The sequence below is a fragment of the Rana temporaria genome, chromosome 3, assembly GCF_905171775.1.
Source record: "Rana temporaria chromosome 3, aRanTem1.1, whole genome shotgun sequence".
Classification (NCBI taxonomy): Eukaryota; Metazoa; Chordata; class Amphibia; order Anura; family Ranidae; genus Rana; species Rana temporaria.
In genome coordinates, this window is record NC_053491.1 from 46,777,402 (window position 1) to 46,796,610 (window position 19,209).

The 19,209-nt window shown below is 43.8% G+C and overlaps 1 protein-coding gene across 1 annotated transcript in view; it reads left to right on the top strand.

The window, feature by feature from the left end:
- ELL3 (elongation factor for RNA polymerase II 3) overlaps positions 1-19,209 on the top strand; it is a 198,607-nt gene that overhangs the window by 90,991 nt on the left and 88,407 nt on the right. The window contains exons 3-4 of the mRNA XM_040342500.1: positions 4,683-4,810; positions 11,909-12,072. Of these exons, the coding sequence (XP_040198434.1) occupies positions 4,683-4,810; positions 11,909-12,072 (292 nt within the window). The remainder of the gene's footprint in view (positions 1-4,682; positions 4,811-11,908; positions 12,073-19,209) is intronic.

Genomic DNA, 19,209 nt, shown 5'->3' on the forward strand with positions numbered 1-19,209 from the left:
GTATTTTTTTGTTTATATACGCAAAAAATAAAAACCGCATAGGTGTTTAAATCCCACCAAAAGAAAGTTCTATTTGTGGGGGAATAAGGACAAAAAAAAATATTTGGGTACAGTGTCGCTCGACCAGGCAATTCTAACGCAGTGCCGTATCGAAAAATATGGCCTGGTCATGAAAGGGGGTAAAGTGGATAATTTTCAATGCCCAGATGGTGAGGGGTTTCAGGGATTCCCCACAAACCCTGAAGCTCCGACAGAAAAAGATGGGCGGGGAGGAATATACCGGTACTATATATATTGGTTGAAAACAACCAGAATAATTCACATTGGGTAAATTTAGAAAAATGTATTCACATAGAAACATCAAAAACAAGGTAAAAAATACATAACATTAAAATACAATACAAAAACACACTTGACCAGATTCAGGTCACCGGTCGTGCAATCCCTTCCATTGAAAAGGGGGGGAGTATCGGTGAAGGAATTGAAGTCATGAGACAGGCAGTCTCTAGTCTCAACTAGTTTCGCGAATTTTGTTTTCGCTTCGTCAGGAGACAGTCTAAAGGCACAGCGTCCTCTGACCCCAAGAAGGTCCAAAGCAGACAGTGGGTGAATAACTCACACGTATGCCAAGATAGATTCTTGGAACGGACCTATGTGCCCTAACGAGCATAACAAGATAAGGAGAGTGGGGGTCCCAGGACACAAAGGTCCCGTTGAGTGGGATTGCTCAAGTGGTATGGGTGATTGAACCTGAAGGACAGGTACATTCAGGTATGTGCAACACAGGTAATGAGTCAGTTACCAATCTCCTGCTGGTAGCAGCGCTGGTACTTGTTTGTGTATGATAATACACATGTCCTGGGACCCAGCCTACGTGTCTACGTGTGAGTTATTCACCCACTGTCTGCTTTGGACCTTCTTGGGGTCAGAGGACGCTGTGCCTTTAGACTGTCTCCTGACGAAGCGAAAACAAAATTTGTGAAACTAGTTGAGACTAGAGACTGCCTGTCTCATGACTTCAATTCCTTCACCGATACTCCCCCCCTTTTCAATGGAAGGGATTGCACGACCGGTGACCTGATTGTGGTCAAGTGTGTTTTTGTATTGTATTTTAATGTTATGTATTTTTTACCTTGTTTTTGATGTTTCTATGTGAATACATTTTTCTAAATTTACACAATGTGAATTATTCTGGTTGTTTTCAACCAATATATATAGTACCAGTATAGTCCTCCCCGCCCATCTGTTTCTGTCGGAGCTTCAGGGTTTGTGGGGAATCCCTGAAACCCCTCAATTTATATTAGAATACTAGGACGATGGTACACCCCCTATTCTGTTGTATTCTTTCAATTATAAAAGGTTCAATCATATTCCAATGCCCAGAAGGTGCAAGATGCAGTAATGGTCAAATGTAAGATGGTGAATGTATTTGAAGCTGCCATACAAACAGCTCTTATTTAAATATGTGTAAAATATTTTGGCTGTCATAAAATTGAATAAAAAGATTTCTGAACCACGTTCTACACCTAAAACGTAATAATAAATAAACCGTAATAATAAATTAATTAATTAATAATAAATTAATATATAAATAAACGTAATAATAAATAAACGTAATAATAGATAAACCTTAATAATAAATAAATAAATGAATAATAAATGAATATATAAATAAACGTAATAATAAATAAACCTTAATAATAAATAAATAATAAAATAATATATATATAAATAAACTTAATAATAAATAAACTTAATAATAAATAAATAAAATAAGTAAACTCATACCTATGCTTTGTGTTACATTTGGACATTTTATTAAAAGTCAACCCCCCCCCCCCCCCCCAACAATTCAATGGTTGCAGAGTTGTTGAATGACATCATGACTTTGGGGATACCTGAGCCAAACCCCTTTAGACAGAAATCATAGAAACTCAGGTGTCAGAGAGTGGTGTCAGAGAGTGGTGTCAGGCCTCGTACACACGACCGAGAAACTCGACGGGCGAAACACATCGTTTTGCTCGTCGAGTTCCTTGTGAAGCCGTCGAGAAACTCGACAAGCCAATTTTCTCTATTCCCGTCAAGGAAATAGAGAACATGCTCTCTTTTTGGCTCGTCGAGTTTCTCGACAGTTTCCTCGACGAAAATGTACACACGACCGTTTTCCTTGGCAAAAAAAAATCTCCCAGCAAGTTTCTTGCTGTTTTTTGCCGAGAAGCTTGGTCGTGTGTACGAGGCCTTAGAGAGTGGTGTCAGAGAGTGGTGTCAGAGAGTGGTGTCGGAGAGTGGTGTCGGAGAGTGGTGGGGGAGAGTGGTGGGGGAGAGTGGTGGGGGAGAGTGGTGTCGGAGAGTGGTGTCGGAGAGTGGTGTCGGAGAGTGGTGTCAGAGACTGGTGTCAGAGACTGGTGTCAGAGAGTGGTGTCAGAGAGTGGTGTCAGAGAGTGGTGTCAGAGAGTGGTGTCGGAGAGTGGTGTCGGAGCGTGGTGTCGGAGCGTGGTGTCGGAGAGTGGTGTCGGAGAGTGGTGTCGGAGAGTGGTGTCGGAGAGTGGTGTCGGAGAGTGGTGTCGGAGAGTGGTGTCAGAACGTGGTGCCTTTATTGCAGTCTTGTGAATGGGAAGAGACAAAACCTCCTGCCAGGAATTTGAGCCAATGGGTGATTCATAGGTACTTGTTCAAAACTGATATTGGAGAATACCTGTAAATCCAGCTATTTATTAGCTGTTGATGGTGATTTAATCCAACTTGACTGAATGAGTTTTGAGTCGACAACGTGATTCAGCCTAAGCTCTCCTTGTGAAGCCCATGATTTTCTCTTTCACATGAACCCCTCCCCTGAGGCTCTTGTCATTCTAATTGTGATCTCCCTTGTGCCCCTCTGTTTACAGATTGAGGGCCCTGGTGGTTTTGTTGCCTAATTGTTGGGTTATCCAAGGCGGCCCCCAAAGGAGATTCATAACAGTTTTCAACACTTTCACACGGAAGGTTCACCTGAGCAAACAAACAATCCTACCCTCGTTTTCCACCATTTTATTAGAACGCCAATTCCATGCTTTTTTCAAAATATATTTATGCAAGTTAAAAATAAATGAATGAAATATAAAAAAAAAAAAAATAGAACTGCATAACGATGACAGACCAGCTGATGTCACAATTGAAGTTTGCATCAGTATTAGAGCGTAAACAGCTGCATTGTATGTCCTTTGGGAGCGCCACCATCTACCTCAATGGATTCTTCTGTTGCAGGGAGGTCTGGGAATTCATCCACTAAATCTCATCTCTTTTCTTTATTATTAACATGTAAAGGTTGTTTAGCAGGTTCTTATATTCTTCAGTTATCCTACAATAGAGAACAGCTGTCAGCTTACCAAAGATATCATATCATATATCTTTGTTATTGAAAAGGAGATTCATAGTAATTTTGTACGTACTTTATTTATTATGACCAAGACTGATTACAAATATTATATTTTAGTCCCGTAAATATGTTATATTGCATATTATTATCATTTGTATCCTTCTTTGAGTCAGGTGGTGCTTTAGGTTCCTTTTAACATTTTCTAGGCTTTCCTTTTCCTTCTTTGATGTAAAAATTCTGTTTACAGAACTAAATTATGGTTAAAGCAGTATTAAAGTGGTTGTATACCCCACAATGCGGAAGTTGTACCTATAGGTAAGCCTATAATAAGGCTTGCCTATAGGTACTGTAAATATCTCTTAAACGTGTGCTGTCACTGGCAGGGAAGGGGTTAGTTAACACTAGGGGGGCAATCAAGGGGTTAACTGTGTTCCCTATTGTGTGTTCTAACCATAGGGGGTGTGCCTGGGCACACCATAATCACTACGTGTTGTGCCAATTGCCCCTACTGTCCTGGCTTCCCTCTGTGTTGCGCGCCCCCCCATCTTCAGTGCTGCTGGCTTTCCTCCTCTCTTCTCCCCCCAGCTGCTACTGGAGATGTTTCAGGATAGAGAGAAGGGAAGGGCTAGTCAATGTTATTTACTGACCCCTTCCTTTTCTAAATAAACACAGTGAACACACTCACTCATGGCATACATTCATAACTGAAGCATTGCAAACAGTGGTTACTATGCTTTAATTTGTGAATGAACAAAAAGCCGCTCAGCACAGAGCACTTCCCATTCATTCACTGTCCAGTGCAGCTGAGGCGTGCGTGTTTGAGCTTTGGGGTGCACACCCTAATGCAATAGGCAGCGCACACTTATGGTTCTAACTGTGGGGGGATGGGACTAACTGGAAACGATGACAGATCCACTTTGTAGAAACACACGATCTGTCTTCTCTCAGCACAGGGATTTGTGTGTTTACCCCGCGCTGCTGCTCGTGCACACGATCGCATTTGGCCGGGGGCGATCGCGCTCGCCGGCCACGCGCATCGGGTTCCCCCACTGTGCAGCAGGCATGCGCGCCCTCTGGTGGCTCTCCTGGGCTTAGCCGTATATGTACGGGATTTTTCCCAGGAGAGCCACTCTGCCGCAGTATATCTGCGTGAGCCGGTCGGGAACCGGTTAAACACCCAATGACTGGTGCACACCCATACAGAATTGGCATTTGCCCAAGTAGCCTTTTCCTGTTAAGAGAAGGCTGTTTGCATTGTTGACCTTATTAAAAATTGCACAGGAAATGTAATCATTTTCAATTTTAACACTTTTCTTATAACCAACAGTATATCAAGATTCCCTCTCCGGTCTCAGGCTCTGATGACAGAGTGCGGGTCTTTGCCTTCTACCTATCCAGGGAGATTAAGGATAAACCCCAGTCAAGCTTTGAGTGCATAAGACAAGGCACCACCTGGTGAGTACATTCATTATTTATTCTTTGTCAGTCTGGTAAAATCTCACAAAACAGGAAGATTAAGACATGTGCTTAGTCAAATACTGTTGTTTGAATTCAGCTACAAAATACTGGGGCTGATTTACTAATGCCTGGATGATACCTATGCATTTTTTAGTGCATTTTCAGTTTTGCAGAAACACTACAGTCCATTTAATATGGTTTTCTATGTGTCCTGTTCACATCTGTGCATTTTATGGAAAGGACCAGGGGCTTTTTTCATTTTTTTTGGTTCCATAGGCTTAAAGGGATCAAAAACATGTATTGAAAAATGCAAAATGCACCTAGAATATGCAAACTGCAACCTGGCCTAAAACTGTAGAGTGCTAAATCTGGTGCAGCTCTGCATGGAAACCAATCATCTTTAACCTCCCTGGCGGTATGATTATTTCAGATTTTAGGTGCTGAAAGCGGTACCATTATTTTGCAAGGAAATTTGGCGTTTTACATTGTAGGCCTGTAATTCTTAGGAATAACTCACTTAAATCTGTCCAAACAAGAGTCTAGTAGACATCCTGGGTATGATAAAGTTTGAAAAACAAAATCATAAATTATAATATAATAAATAACTATAAATAATTATAACAAATAATAATGTAATTATAATAAAAATTATTCAAAAATTGAATTAAATCAAAAACACTGAAATTTGAAAGTACATGTAGGGCACTGGGCAGACCACTAGGGACAAGGGGGGTGTGTATTTTTTACATACAGTACTGTAATCATAAGATTACAGTATATTGTATGTAATGTGTTTATTTACTTTTTTGAATTTGGCGCCGTTCTCCGCCCCCGCGAGTCGTAACGTCGCAGGGAACGGAGATCGGCGGCACACAGGGACACTGTGTGAATCGAGCGAGGACGCTGCTCGCTCACACATTGGAGATGCATCGCAGGATCCAGGGACAAGGTAAGTAACTTTGTCTGTGGCTGCTGCGAGGCGAGCCCGAGTCTGGCTCGGGGATACCGCTTTTGGTAAAGAAATCTTACCCCAAGCCAGACTCGGGATTACCGCCAGGGGAGTTAAAGGGGTTGTAAAGGTAAAAAAAAAATTCCCTAAATAGCTTCTTTTACCTTAGTGCAGTCCTCCTTCACTTACCTCATCCTTCCATTTTGCTTTTAAATGTCCTTATTTCTTCTGAGAAATGCTCACTTCCTGTTCCTTTGTCTGTAACTCCACACAGTAATTTAAGGCTTTCTACCTGGTGTGGAGAAAGCCTCTTGAGGGGGGAGGGGGCGAGCAGGAGTGTCAGGACACTCTCTACTTTACAGATAGAGAAAGGAGCTGTGTGTTAGTGGGCGTCCTGACACTCCTGCTCGCCCCCTCCCCCCTCAAGAGGCTTTCTCCACACCAGGAAGAAAGCCTCACATTACTGTGTGGAGTTACAGACAGAAGAATAGGAAGTGAGGATTTCTCAGAAGAAATAAGGACATTTAAAAGCAAAATCGAAGGATAAGGTAAGTGAAGAAGGACTGCACTAAGGTAACCCCTTTAAGGCCTGATTCACACCTATACATTTTTAGTGCTTTTTGCATTTTTCAAATTTGCACTACCGTCCATTTAATATAGTTTCCTATGGAACACGCTCTGTAGTGCAAATCTCCAAAATGAATGCAAAAAGTACTTTCAGGCCTTAGGGCGTTTTTTTTTTTCTGCATCAAAAATGCATGGAAAGTAGGTTATATGGTGTTCAATGGCATAGTTCACACCAGTGCGTTCCAGTTCCAGAAAAAAAAGCAGAACATGCTGCATTTTTCCTACACTGAACTTTACTGGAACACTGCAAAACGCACTGGAACGCACCTGAACTCACCTAAACGCACCAAAATCGCACTGAAACACACATGTCCTTATTTAGGGCCAGTTCACACCGCATGCGACTGTCCAATGTGTGTTTTTTTTTCTGCATCAAAAAAAACGCATGGAAAGTAGGTTATATGGTTGATTTATGGTTTTCAATTGCATAGTTCACACCAGTGCTTGCAGTTCCAGTGTGTTCCAGTTCCAGAAAAAAAAGTAGAACATTTTCCTGCACTGGACTGTTCTGGAACGCTGTAAAACGCATCCAAAACGCACTGGAATGCATTAAAAATGCATGGAAAACGCACTGAACTCTAGTATAATGAAAAAAGAAAATGAAGAAAAAAAAAAAAAGCACCTAGAATACATCCAGAAATGCATCAAAAACGCACCGGAACGCATACAAATACATGTGGAATGGATCTGGAGTACATTTTTGTGGTGTGAACTGGCCCCTAAGGTTAAGAAAAAAGCACAAGTACTGATACCGATTACTGATATTGATTACTGATACTATCATGAGACGGTGGCACTGATATGCAGCACTGATGGGCACTGATAGGTGGCACTGATGAGGCATGGACTGTGTAAGTCATTTTATTTATTTACTTATTTATTTTTTTACAATTTTATTTAAAAAAAAAAATATTATTTAAAAAAAATAAATTGTAAATATTTTATTCTATCTTTTCATGTGACAACACTGAAGAAATGACACTTTGCTACGATGTAAAGTAGTGAGTGTACAGCTTGTATAACAGTGTAAATTTGCTGTCCCCTCAAAATAACTCAACACACAGCCATTAATGTCTAAACCACTGGCAACAAAAGTGAGTACACCCCTAAGGAAACATGTCCAAATTGGGCCCAATTAGCCATTTTCCCTCCCCGGTGTCATGTGACTAGTTAGTGTTACAAGGTCTCAGGTGTGAATGGGGAGCAGGTGTGTTAAATTTGGTTTTATCACTCTCACTCTCTCATACTGGTCACTGGAGATTCATCATGGCACCTCATGGCAAAGAACTCTCTGAGGATCTGAAAAAAAAAGAATTGTTTCTCTATATAAAGATGGCCTAGGCTATAAGAAGATTGTCAAGACCCTGAAATTGAGCTGCAGCACGGTGGCCAAGACCATACAGCAGTTTAATAGCACAGGTTCCACTCAGAACAGGCCTCGCCATGGTCGACCAAAGAAGTTGAGAGCACGTGCTCAGCGTCATATCCAGAGGTTGTCTTTGGGAAATAGATGTATGAGTGCTGCCAGCATTGCTGCAGAGGAAAAGAGTACCGCTCCAAGCCCTGCGACCTATACTGGGCTCCCGCCCTGTAGTACTGACAGGTGCAGACTCTGCGCTGATCCGTGGAAAAAAGAAATGTTCCTGGACTGCCGCACTCTGATAGGCGATTTGTTGAAACAAATAAACAAAGGATAAAATCCAAAGCTGTATAACATCCAAAAAATCATGCAACACTGCAATCAATGGTAAAAAGAGGACATAGGGAACAAAAAAGCTAACATGTTTCACATCATGGATAGATGCTTAGTCATAGCCATTTCCCCTATGTCAACTTTTTACCATTGATTGCAGTATTGCATGATTTTTTGGATGTTATACAGCTTTGGATTTTATCCTTTGTTTATTTGTTTCAATAAATCGCCTATCAGAGTGCGGCAGTCCAGGAACATTTCTTTTTTCCAAGCATTGCTGCAGAGGTTGAAGGGGTGGGGGTCAGCCTGTCAGTGCTCAGACCATACGCAGCACACTGCATCAAATAGGTCTGCATGGCTGTCATCCCAGAAGGAAGCCTCTTCTAAAGATGATGCCCAAGAAAGCCGGCAACCAGTTTGCTGAAGACAAGCAGACTAAGGACATGGGTTACTGGAACCATGTCCTGTGGTCTGATGAGATCAAGATAAACGTATTTGGCTCAGATAGTGTCAAGTGTGCGTGGCGGCAACCAGGTGAGCAGCACAAAGACAAGTGTGTCTTGCCTACAGTGAAGCATGGTGGTGGGAGTGTCCCGGTCTGGGGCTGCATGAGTGCTGCCGGCACTGGGGAACTACAGTTCATTGAGGGAACCATGAATACCAACATGTATTTTGACATATTGAAGCAGAGCATGATCCACTCCCTTCGGGGACTGGACCACAGGGCAATATTCCAACATGATAAGGACCCCAAACACCTCCAAGATGACCACTGCCTTGCTGAAGAAGCTGAGGGTAAAGGTGATGGACCGACTAAGCATGTCTCCAGACCTAAACCCTATTGAGCATCTGTGGGACATCCTCAAATAGAAGGTGGAGGAGCGCAAAGTCTCTAACATCCACCAGCTCTGTGATGTCATCATGGAGGAGGGGAAGAGGACTTCAGTGGCAACCTGTGAATCTCTGGTGAACTCCATGCCCAAGAGGGTTAAGGCAGTGCTGGAAAATAATGGTAGCTGCGCAAAATATTGACACATTGGGCCCAATTTGGACATTTTCACTTAGCGGTGTACTCACTTTTGTTGCCAGCGGTTTAGACACTGTTATACAAGCTGTATACTCACTACTTTACATTGTAGCAAAGTATAATTTCTTCAGTGTTGTCACATGAAAAGATATAATAAAATATTTACAAAAATGTGAGGGGTGTACTCACTTTTGTGAGATACTGTATACAGTATAATACACTATATTGTCAAAAGTATTGGGACACTTGCTTTTACACGCACATGAACTTTAATGGCATCCCAGTCTTAGTCCACAGGGCTCAATATTAAGTTGGCCCACCCTTTGCAGCTATAACAGTATCAACTCTTCTGGAAAGGCTGTCCACAAGGTTTAGGAGTGTGTCTATGGGAACATTTGACCATTCTTCCAGAAGTACATTTGTAAAGGTCAGGCATTGATGTTGAATGGGAAGGCCTGGCTCGCAGTTTCCACTCTAATCCATCAGGTGTTCTATTGGGTTGAGGTCAAGACTCTGTGCAGGACAGGCCAGTCAAGTTCCTCCACCCCAAACTCGCTCATCCATATCTTTATGGACCTTGTTTTGTGCACTGGTGTGCAGTCATGTTGGAACAGGAAGGGGTCATCCCCAAACTGTTCCCACAAACTTGGGAGTATGAAATTGTCCAAAATGTCTTGCTGACACCTTAAAGCCTCGTACACACAATCGGAGTTCCATCAGACTTTTCCGTGGATTTTGGTCCGAATGGCGTTGGCCGTGAACTTGTTCTGCATACACACTGTAGAAATTTTTTAGCCAACATTCACCAAATCATGTTATTTTTCAGCTCTTTACCGCCACCCTTTGGGCAACTTCTGCTATTGTTGTCTGATGTTTAGCATTGGTTCTTAACATGCGTCTTTGTACTTTGGATTTCAGTCCGATGGAAAGTCTGATCGTGTGTATGGGCCTTTAGATTTCCCTTCATTGGAACTAAGGGGCCAAGCCCAACCCCTGAAGAACAACCACACACCATATTCCCCCTCCACCAAATGATTTGGACCAGTGCACAAAGCAAAGTCCATGCTTCTTGAATGTATTAATCCCAGATAAAAGAGAACCTGTTTGTGAAGGTCTGCTACTGGCTTCATATAGCACACAAAACACCAGGGCCCGGATTCAGATAGCCTTTACGCCGGCGTATCTATTGATACGCCGCGTAAGTGCTACGAAGTGCCGGCGTATCTTCTTTCTGTATTCAGAAAGCAAGATACGCCAGAATTTCCCTAAGATCCGACCGGCGTAAGTGTCTTACACTGTCGTATATTAGGCTGCATATTTACGCTGGCTGCTAGGTGGCGCTTCCGTATATTTCCGCAATGAATATGCAAATTAGGTATTTACGCAGATTCAGAAACGTACATCCGCCCGGCACATTTTTTTTACGTCGTTTACGTTAGGCTTTTTCCGGCGTAAAGTTACCCCTGCTATATGAGGGGTATCCTATTTTAAGTATGGACGTCGTTCCCGCGTCTAATTTTGAAAATTTTACGTTGTTTGCGTAAGTCGTTCACGAATAGGGCTGTACGTAAGTTACGTTGACGTCTAAAGCAATGACGATTTGCGGCGTAATTTCGAGCATGCGCACTGGGATTTTTTCACAAACGGCGCATGCGCCGTTCGTAAAATACGTCAAATACGTGGGGTCACAGTGAATTTAAATAAAACACGCCCACATTTGAATTAGGCGGGCTTATGCCGGACCTCATACGTTACGCCGCCGTAACTAAGGGCGCAAAATCTTTCTAAATACGGAACTTGCGCCCTAATTTACGGCGGCATAACGTATCTGAGATACCTTACGCCGCGCCGAAAGATACTCCAATGTATCTGAATCCTGCCCCTTGAGCGTAATTCTGATGCAAAGCTTTTATTGATTGTCAGTATAAAGCATCATACACACGTTCAGACTTCAAACAAACTTTTCCGTGGATTTTTGTTTGAAGGGCGTTGGCCGTGAACTTGGTATGCATACAGACGGCAGGAATTTTTCAGCAATCTTTCGCCAAAATCACGTGTTTTTTCAGCTCTTTTATGCTCTTTACCGCCACCCTTTGGTCAACTTCTGCGATTGTTGGTTGATTTTAACATTGGTTCTGACTGAGCATACGTGTTTGTACTTTGGACAAAAGTCCGATGGACTTCTGTACACACGATAGGACTTTGCACCGTAGGACTTTTGTTGCCGTTTGCAGAGCAAACTTTTGCCTGATGAAAACCAAAAAAGTTTGTCCGATAAGGCGTACACACGGTTGGATTTTTTTGAAAACCTGCTCATTTGTTGTCAAAAAGTCCATCCGTGTGTATGGGGCTTAAAGCCTCATACACACGATTGGACTTCCATCAGACTTTTCTGTGGATTTTGGTCCGAAGGGCGTTGGCCGTGAACTTGTTCTGCATACAGACGGCAGAACATTTTCAGCCAAACCATGTGGTTTTTCGGCTCTTTACCGCCACCCTTTGGGTGACTTCTGCTATTGTTGTCTGATGTTTAGCATTGGTTCGGAGCATGCGTATTTATACTTTGGATTTTAGTACACACGATCGGATAATCCGACGAAACACATGTTTTGAGAGCATGCACAGCCAACATTTGTTGTCTGAAATTACGGCAATAATTCTCCGATGGAGCATACAGACTGTCGAAATGTCCGATAAAACACATCCGTCGGACCATTGTTGTCAGAAAATCCGATCGTGTGTATGGGCCTTTACACAAACTTTACACAGACATTTTATTCTTTTTTTTTTTTTTTTTAGGACTGGAGAGAAGCATCTCAGCTGTATTGGCACGATACAAGACAAGATAACCGTGTGTGCTACTGATGAGTCCTACCAGTTAACCCGAGATCGTATGTCCCAAGTAGAGAAGGAATCATGGAGCAGGACTGCCATTGAGATTAAACCGGAGGCGTCTCATCGAAGTATGTATATGTGTGATGTTTAGAAGTTTCATAACAAGACAATATGGGGCAGATTCATCAAGAGATACGACGGCGGATCTCCTGATCCGCCGTCGTATCTGTGAGAGCCGACGGTCGGATCTGTGAGATCCCACGGTCGGAGCTATGCGACTGATTCATAAGAATCAGTTCCGCATAGATCTCCCTTAGATCCGACTGGTGTAAGTGACTTACACCAGTCGAATCTTAGGCTGTAATCTCCCGCCGGCCGCTAGGTGTCGTTGCTTTTTTTTACACGTCACATATGTAAATGAGGAGAACCGCCGATTCACGTCCGTACGCCCACCCGTCGCTCTTTTTCAAAGTCGTTTGCGTTCGGCTTTTTCCGGCGGATAGCTACCCCTGCTAAATGTAGCTAATGTTAAGTATGGTCGACGTTCCCGCGCCGAGTTTTAAATTTGTTACGTCGTTTGTGTAAGTCCGTCGGGAATACGGATGGCCGTAAGTAACCTAGCCGCCGAAAAAAATGACATCCTAGCGACGTCATTTGGAGCATGCGCACTGGGCTTTTTCGCCGGCGGCGCATGCGCAGTTAAATCGGCGCGGGAACGCGCCTGATTTAAATTGTACACTCCCCCTAGCCGCGGAATTTGCATTCCGCCGGGGGGAGTTAGGATCTGACGGTGCAATTTGCGAGGTAAGTGCTTTATGAATCATGCACTAGCCTCGCTAAATTGCACCGGCGGATCGTAAAACAAGTAGATCTAGCGGATCTAAAGATCCGCTTATCTACATGAATCCGGGCCTATGAGTACAAAGTAATCTTGGTGAATATAATATGTGTGCACTGTGCTGCATTCTTAATGATCCCTCAGTAATTGGGACAATATTACCCAGTCACATTTACATCCCTCCTTCCGTATCCCAAGGCCAATAACATGCTACAGCAAAGGCTTAGACTGCCTTGAGCAGAAGTGTAGCCAGCAGAGTGTTCCACCTTGCATTAGTAATGGAACGGTATGCTAGAAGGTTATTGAAGTTTGCAGTCTGCTAACCACCCACTTTGTTATTGCACAATATGAACCCGGCTGCTAGTTTCAGGTCAGCAATTCTTGTGTAAATATAAGTTTGTTAAACCTTTTTTACATTCATTAGTCTTCTTTCAAAAATCGGAACAATGATGTTCTTGATTTAAAGGAGAAGTTTGAGGTATGTAAAAAAAAATGAAAAATGCTGCAGCATTGGTGTAATGCTGCAGCTGTCCCTCTAAGACAAAGAACTTAGCGATCACAGTTCTTGGTCTGCCCAGGGCAAAGAGCAGTGACTGTCAGCAGTGCCGGCCCAAGACATTGTGCTGCCTGGGACCAAGAATGAAATGCTGCCCCCCCCCCCCAGAAAAAAAATCACGCCAACCAAAAGGCCTCCACATTCATTATTTTATATCATGATAACTAAAGGGGACCCGTCATGGCTCTATACATGTATAAAGGAGTATAAAGAGGACCTGTCATTGCTCTATACATGTAAAGGGATATCAAGAGGACCTGTCATGGCTCTATAAATGTATATAGGACTATAAAGAGTACTTGACATGGCTCTATACATGTATAAAGGAGTATAACAAGGGCCTGTCATGGCTCTATAGATGTATAAAGAGAACCTGTCATGGCTCTATACATGTATATAGAGGACCTGTCGAGACTCTTTACATGTAAAGGAATATAAAGAGGACCTGCCATGGCTCTATAAAAGTATATAGGAGTATAAAGAGGACCTGTCATGGCTCTATACATGCATATAGGCGCATAAAAGGACCTGCCATGGCTCTATACATGTATGCAGGAGTATAAAGGGACCTGTGAATTGCCGGCGGCCACAATGTCTTTTGCGCAAACTAATCAATGTACGCTAATTGTGTTTTTTTTTGGTACCAAAAATATGTAGAAGAATACATATTGGCCTAAACTGAAGAAAATTGTTTATTTTTCTAAATTTTGGGGATATTTATTATAGCAAAAAGTTAAAAAATATATATATTTATAGCACACAAAAAAAAACGCAAAGGTGATCAAATATCACCAAAAGAAAGCTCTATTTGTGGGGAAAAAAGGACATCAATTTTATTTGGGTAGAGGAGCTGGCGGAACGGGCTGGCGGGCATCAGTATGCTGCCCCCCTAAAAGTGCTGCCTGGTACCCATGGTACCACCCGGTCCCATCATAGGGCCGGCCCTGACTGTCAGTCACTGGTGTTGTGACGAGAAAGGTCCCCTGTCGAATAATGCCTGCCCTGTACTGCGCAGGCGCAACGCTAGCGCAGTACGGAGCCGCTGAAAGGCGCCGAACATGAACAGCGGTACACGGTGCCTGCTCGCAGACGACTTTGTGCCACTCGCTCCCGCACGCTCCGATACTCGTGCAACTCTGCAAGGGGTGGATATAATGTTGATTAAAGCGTATGAGGGGCGGATGCCTATAGAAGAGGCCATATTTAATAATGATGGGCTTAGCTGATAAATTGGGGGTGGATTTCTCAATAAACTACACGGGCTTCTCAATAATACATCCGCCCCTTTAAGAAATCCACCCCCATCATATGAGCCCCATCATCATGATACAATACGGCCTCTTCTGTATGCATTCGCCCCTTGCAGAGTTCAGTGAATATTACACCCGCCCCTTGCAGAGTTTAGTGAATATTACACCCGCCCCTTGCAGAGTTGCATGAGCTTTAGGAGTGTGCAACAGAGTGTGACACAATGTCGTCTTCATTGCGCAGGCGCCATGTACAGCTGATCAACAGCTGTTCATGTTCGGAGCCTGTTGTGCTCCGTACTGCACAAGCGCTGCGCCTGCGTAGTACAGGGCGGGCATTATTAGACGGGGGACCTTTCTCGTCAGAACAACAGCGCTCCGCTCTACCCCCCCAGCATTCACTGGAGCGCCTGGCGCCGACTCTCAGCCTCGTGCTGAGAGGCAGACAGCTGTAAATCAGGCAGCTGGGTGGATCTCAACAATATTGTCAAGATGCTTCCAGAGCCTGGAGGTGGCTCTGCCATGTCAGCTGATAGCAGACAATAGTCCACTGTCAGCCGCCTCTGGGTCGCAAGAGTACAAAAGGAAGTGCAGTTCTGTGACTCACTAGAGGTATATGGCCAATAAAGCTTTAGCCAACCGTCTCTTTGAAGTATCCATTGCAGCTCACAAACTTACAGAATTGCTGGTGGGCTGAATCACCTACAACCTTGGTCAATGGTTATTTACCAAAGGAGACCCATTGCACCAGCTTTCTGTCTAATCCACCAACAGCGATAAGCATGTAGGCACCATAGGATTGAGATAAATTTATCCAGAATGGGCCTTGCAACAACCATGGTGCTGCACAGGGAAGAGGGGAGCAAAGTATAAATTGGGGTACACTAGAGGAGCCTGTGGTCCTCCTGTGGGTAAGCCTGACCCTGTCTCCCATCATCACATAATTTGTTTGATCTAGATCACCTTTGTCTGGAGTAATCCATGTACCTTTATTTATCTTCTTTTCTACGACCTTTGCTGCTCCTCCTTTGCGGAACCCTGAAGTACTGGATAGGCCTCACGTGGACCTAGCAGCTAGAAGGACCCCCTGGATAGGCCCCAGGCTTCAGACTTGGCAGCCAGGAGCTGTCTGACGCACATCCACCCAGGCCGCAGCCCCGGGCGGAAGAACCCCGGTCACCTCACTCCTCCCGAATAAAAAGCCTATCCCAGCATGCGCACTGGCCAAAGAAACTCCTGCTGATTGGCTGAACTTATTTACCCATCACCTGAATTCACTGTGAAGCCTCGTACACACAACCGAGAAACTCGACGGGCGAAACACATCGTTTTCCTCGTCGAGTTCCTTGTTAGGCTGTCGAGGAACTCGACAAGCCAATTTTCTCCATTCCCGTCAAGGAAATAGAGAACATGCTCTCTTTTTGGCTCGTCGAGTTTCTCGACAGTTTCCTTGATGAAAATGTACACACGACCGGTTTCCTCTGCAAAAAATTATCTCCCAGCAAGTTTCTTGCTGGTTTTTGCCGAGAAACTCGGTCGTGTGTACGAGGCCTAATCCATCATCCTAGTGTCAAAGGTAACAGTGTCACCTATTGACAGAAGAGAGGGAGGCTACAAATTAAACCCAGACTTAGGAATGAAATCAGTGGATCAAAGACTACCAATTAACCAGGCTAGTTACCACCTAGCACAACTAGATTTTTTTAGCAGCCCTGTTTAGGACCAGGGTGCTACAATTACAACAAAAAGTAATAGAAGAAATAAAATATATATTTTCCTCCCAAGTCAGAAACAGTCTGTAACCTTTCAAACAACTGGCATCAGTAATTGGATTATCCATTATAAGATGTCGTGTCCCAAGATCAGATATAAGATTTTTTTGAAAGAGACAAAGTGGGGTTGATGTATTAAAACTGGAGAGTGCAGAATCTGATACAGCTGTACATGGTAGCCAATCAGCTTCTAACTTCAGCTTGTTTAACCACTTCCATACAGGGCACTTATACACCTTCCCGCCCAGACCAATTTTCAGTGCTGTTGCACTTTAAATTCCAATTGCGCGGTCATGCTACACTGTACCCAAATTTTTTTTTATCATTTTGTACCCACAAATAGAGCTTTCTTTTGGTGGTATTTGATCACCTCTGGGATTTTTATTTTCTGCAAAAATAAATAAAAAAATTACCGAAAATGTAGAAAAAAATGTTTTTTTTTGTTTCCGTTATAAAACATTGTAAATAAGTATGTTTTCTCCTTCACTAATGGGCACTGATGGTACTGCACTGACTGGCACTGATAAGGTGGCACTGATGGGCACCGATGAGATGGCACTGATGTGGTGGCATTGATGATGGGCACCAATATGCGGCACTGATGGGCGGCACGGATGGGCACTGATGGGCGGCACGGATAGGTGGCACAGATGGGCACAGATAGGCGGCACGAATGGGCAGGGATAGGCGGCACGGATGGGCAGGGATAGGCGGCACGGATGGGCAGGGATAGGCGAAACTTATGGGCACTGATAGGCGGCATGGATGGGCACTGATAGGCGGCATGGATGGGCACTGATAGGCGGCATGGATGGGCATAAATGGGCACTAACTAATGTGTTGTACTAATGGATGCCAATCAGTGCCAAACAATGCCTGCCAATCAGTGATGCCCATTGTGGGCACTGATTGGCATCCATTGTGGCACTGATTGGCATCCATTATGTGTCATCCCTGGTGGTCTAGGGTGGCATACCTTTGATTTAAATCCCTGGTGGGCATCCTCAGGGGGGGCTGTGCTGATAATCGATCAGCACAAACCCCCCCTGTCAGAGAAGCAGCCGATCGGGTCTCCTCTACTCGCGTCTGACAGACGCGAGTGAGGAAAAGCCGATTACCGGCTTTTGCTGTTTACATCGTGATCAGCCGTGATTGGACACGGCTAATCACATGGCAAAGTGTCTCCGTGAGAGACATTTTACCTAGATCGGTGTTGCGGGGTGTCAGACTGACACCCTGCAACAACGATCACCGCGATGCGCGCCCCCGGGGGTGCGCAGCGGCTTAGAATCCTGAGGACGTCATATGACGTCCAGTCAGGATTCTTCAACCACTTTGCCGCTGTCAATCTGTCATTGGCGGGCGGCAAGTGGTTAATGAAGCTTTGACAATGAAACCTGGAAGCTGATTGGTTTCTATGCACCACTGCACCAGATTTTGGACTCTTCGCTTTAAGTACATCAACCCCATTGTCATTTAAGGACACCCATTCTTTACATCCTGTAGTTCAACTGCGCAATTTTTTTAGGGCTTTGGCTAAAGTTTGCCTTCTAGGGAACATTCACTTTTTTTTGGTTGCTGGATAGTTAGGCCATCTATTTTATTACTAATTATACATTTCGGGATTATAATGTCCTACAAAAAATACCCTCCCACTCATGTCTCCGATAGCCTTGTCAGCTCAGTTTGGTGTGGCTCTGATATTTATCACTGCCACTAGCATTTTTGTGGACTAAACCTTCACGCCTGTAAATATATTGTCATACTGAACCATAGAAAAAAAACTGTGAACAATGAGTTAAAATTTGTGAAAGACGAGCTCGGGGAAGAATTAAACCTGGACTTAGTTCTTCATAGTAATTTGCATCCTGTGAAAACAAGATGAGAAAAGATTATACGTTTTAAGCACCACATCAGTGCCAGGAAGGAGGCCGGTAGGTCTGGATGCTTAGATGGCCAACAGTAAAAAGTAGTAATGTTTTCTCATGCCATTTCTAAAGCAGAGCAGGATCGGGTTCTAAGTCTCATACACAGGTTACGATTGTTGGCAGGGGATTGTCTGTTGACAGACTGTTGTCCTAAAATCTGACCGTTAGTACGCTCCTTTTGACAATTGTCCAACTTTCGGCCAACAAATGTTGAATGGCAGGCTAGTAAATTTTTGCCGGACAGCGGTCTGCTGTCAGATTTTCGTATCATCAGTACACAAGTCCGTCACACAAACGTCGAAAATACAAACACGTATGCTCAAGATCAATGCTCACCAATCACGAAATTAGCAGAAGGGGCCCAAAGGGTGGCGCTCAAGATCTGAAATTCCTCGTAGTACGTCACTAGGTGTTTGTGGCACTACAATTGTGTACCGTTAAGCCTCGTACACACGATCGGACTTCCATCAGACTTGGATTTTGGTCCGAAGGGCATTGGCCATGAACTTGGTATGCATACAGACGACACAACATTTTCAGCCAACAAAACCTAAATATGTGTTTTTTTCTGCTCTTTAGCGCCACCCTTTGGGAAACTTCTGCTAATGTCTTCATTAGTTCTGAGCATGCGTGTTTGTACTTTGGATTTTAGTTGGACGGATTTGTGTACACACGATCGTATAATCCGACGTAACAGATTTATTGTCAGACAGTTGGTGAGCATGAACAGCCAACGATTGTCTGATGGAGCATACACACGGTCGGATTATCAATTATTGTTGGAAAATTGGATCGTGCGTACGGGCCTTAAGTGTGCAAAACAAGATCCTGGTACACTCCCTTTTGACAAAAATCAAATACTCGGTTGGCCAACAATCAGTACGTGTGTACGAGGCTTTAGACCCCATACACGCTATTCGATTT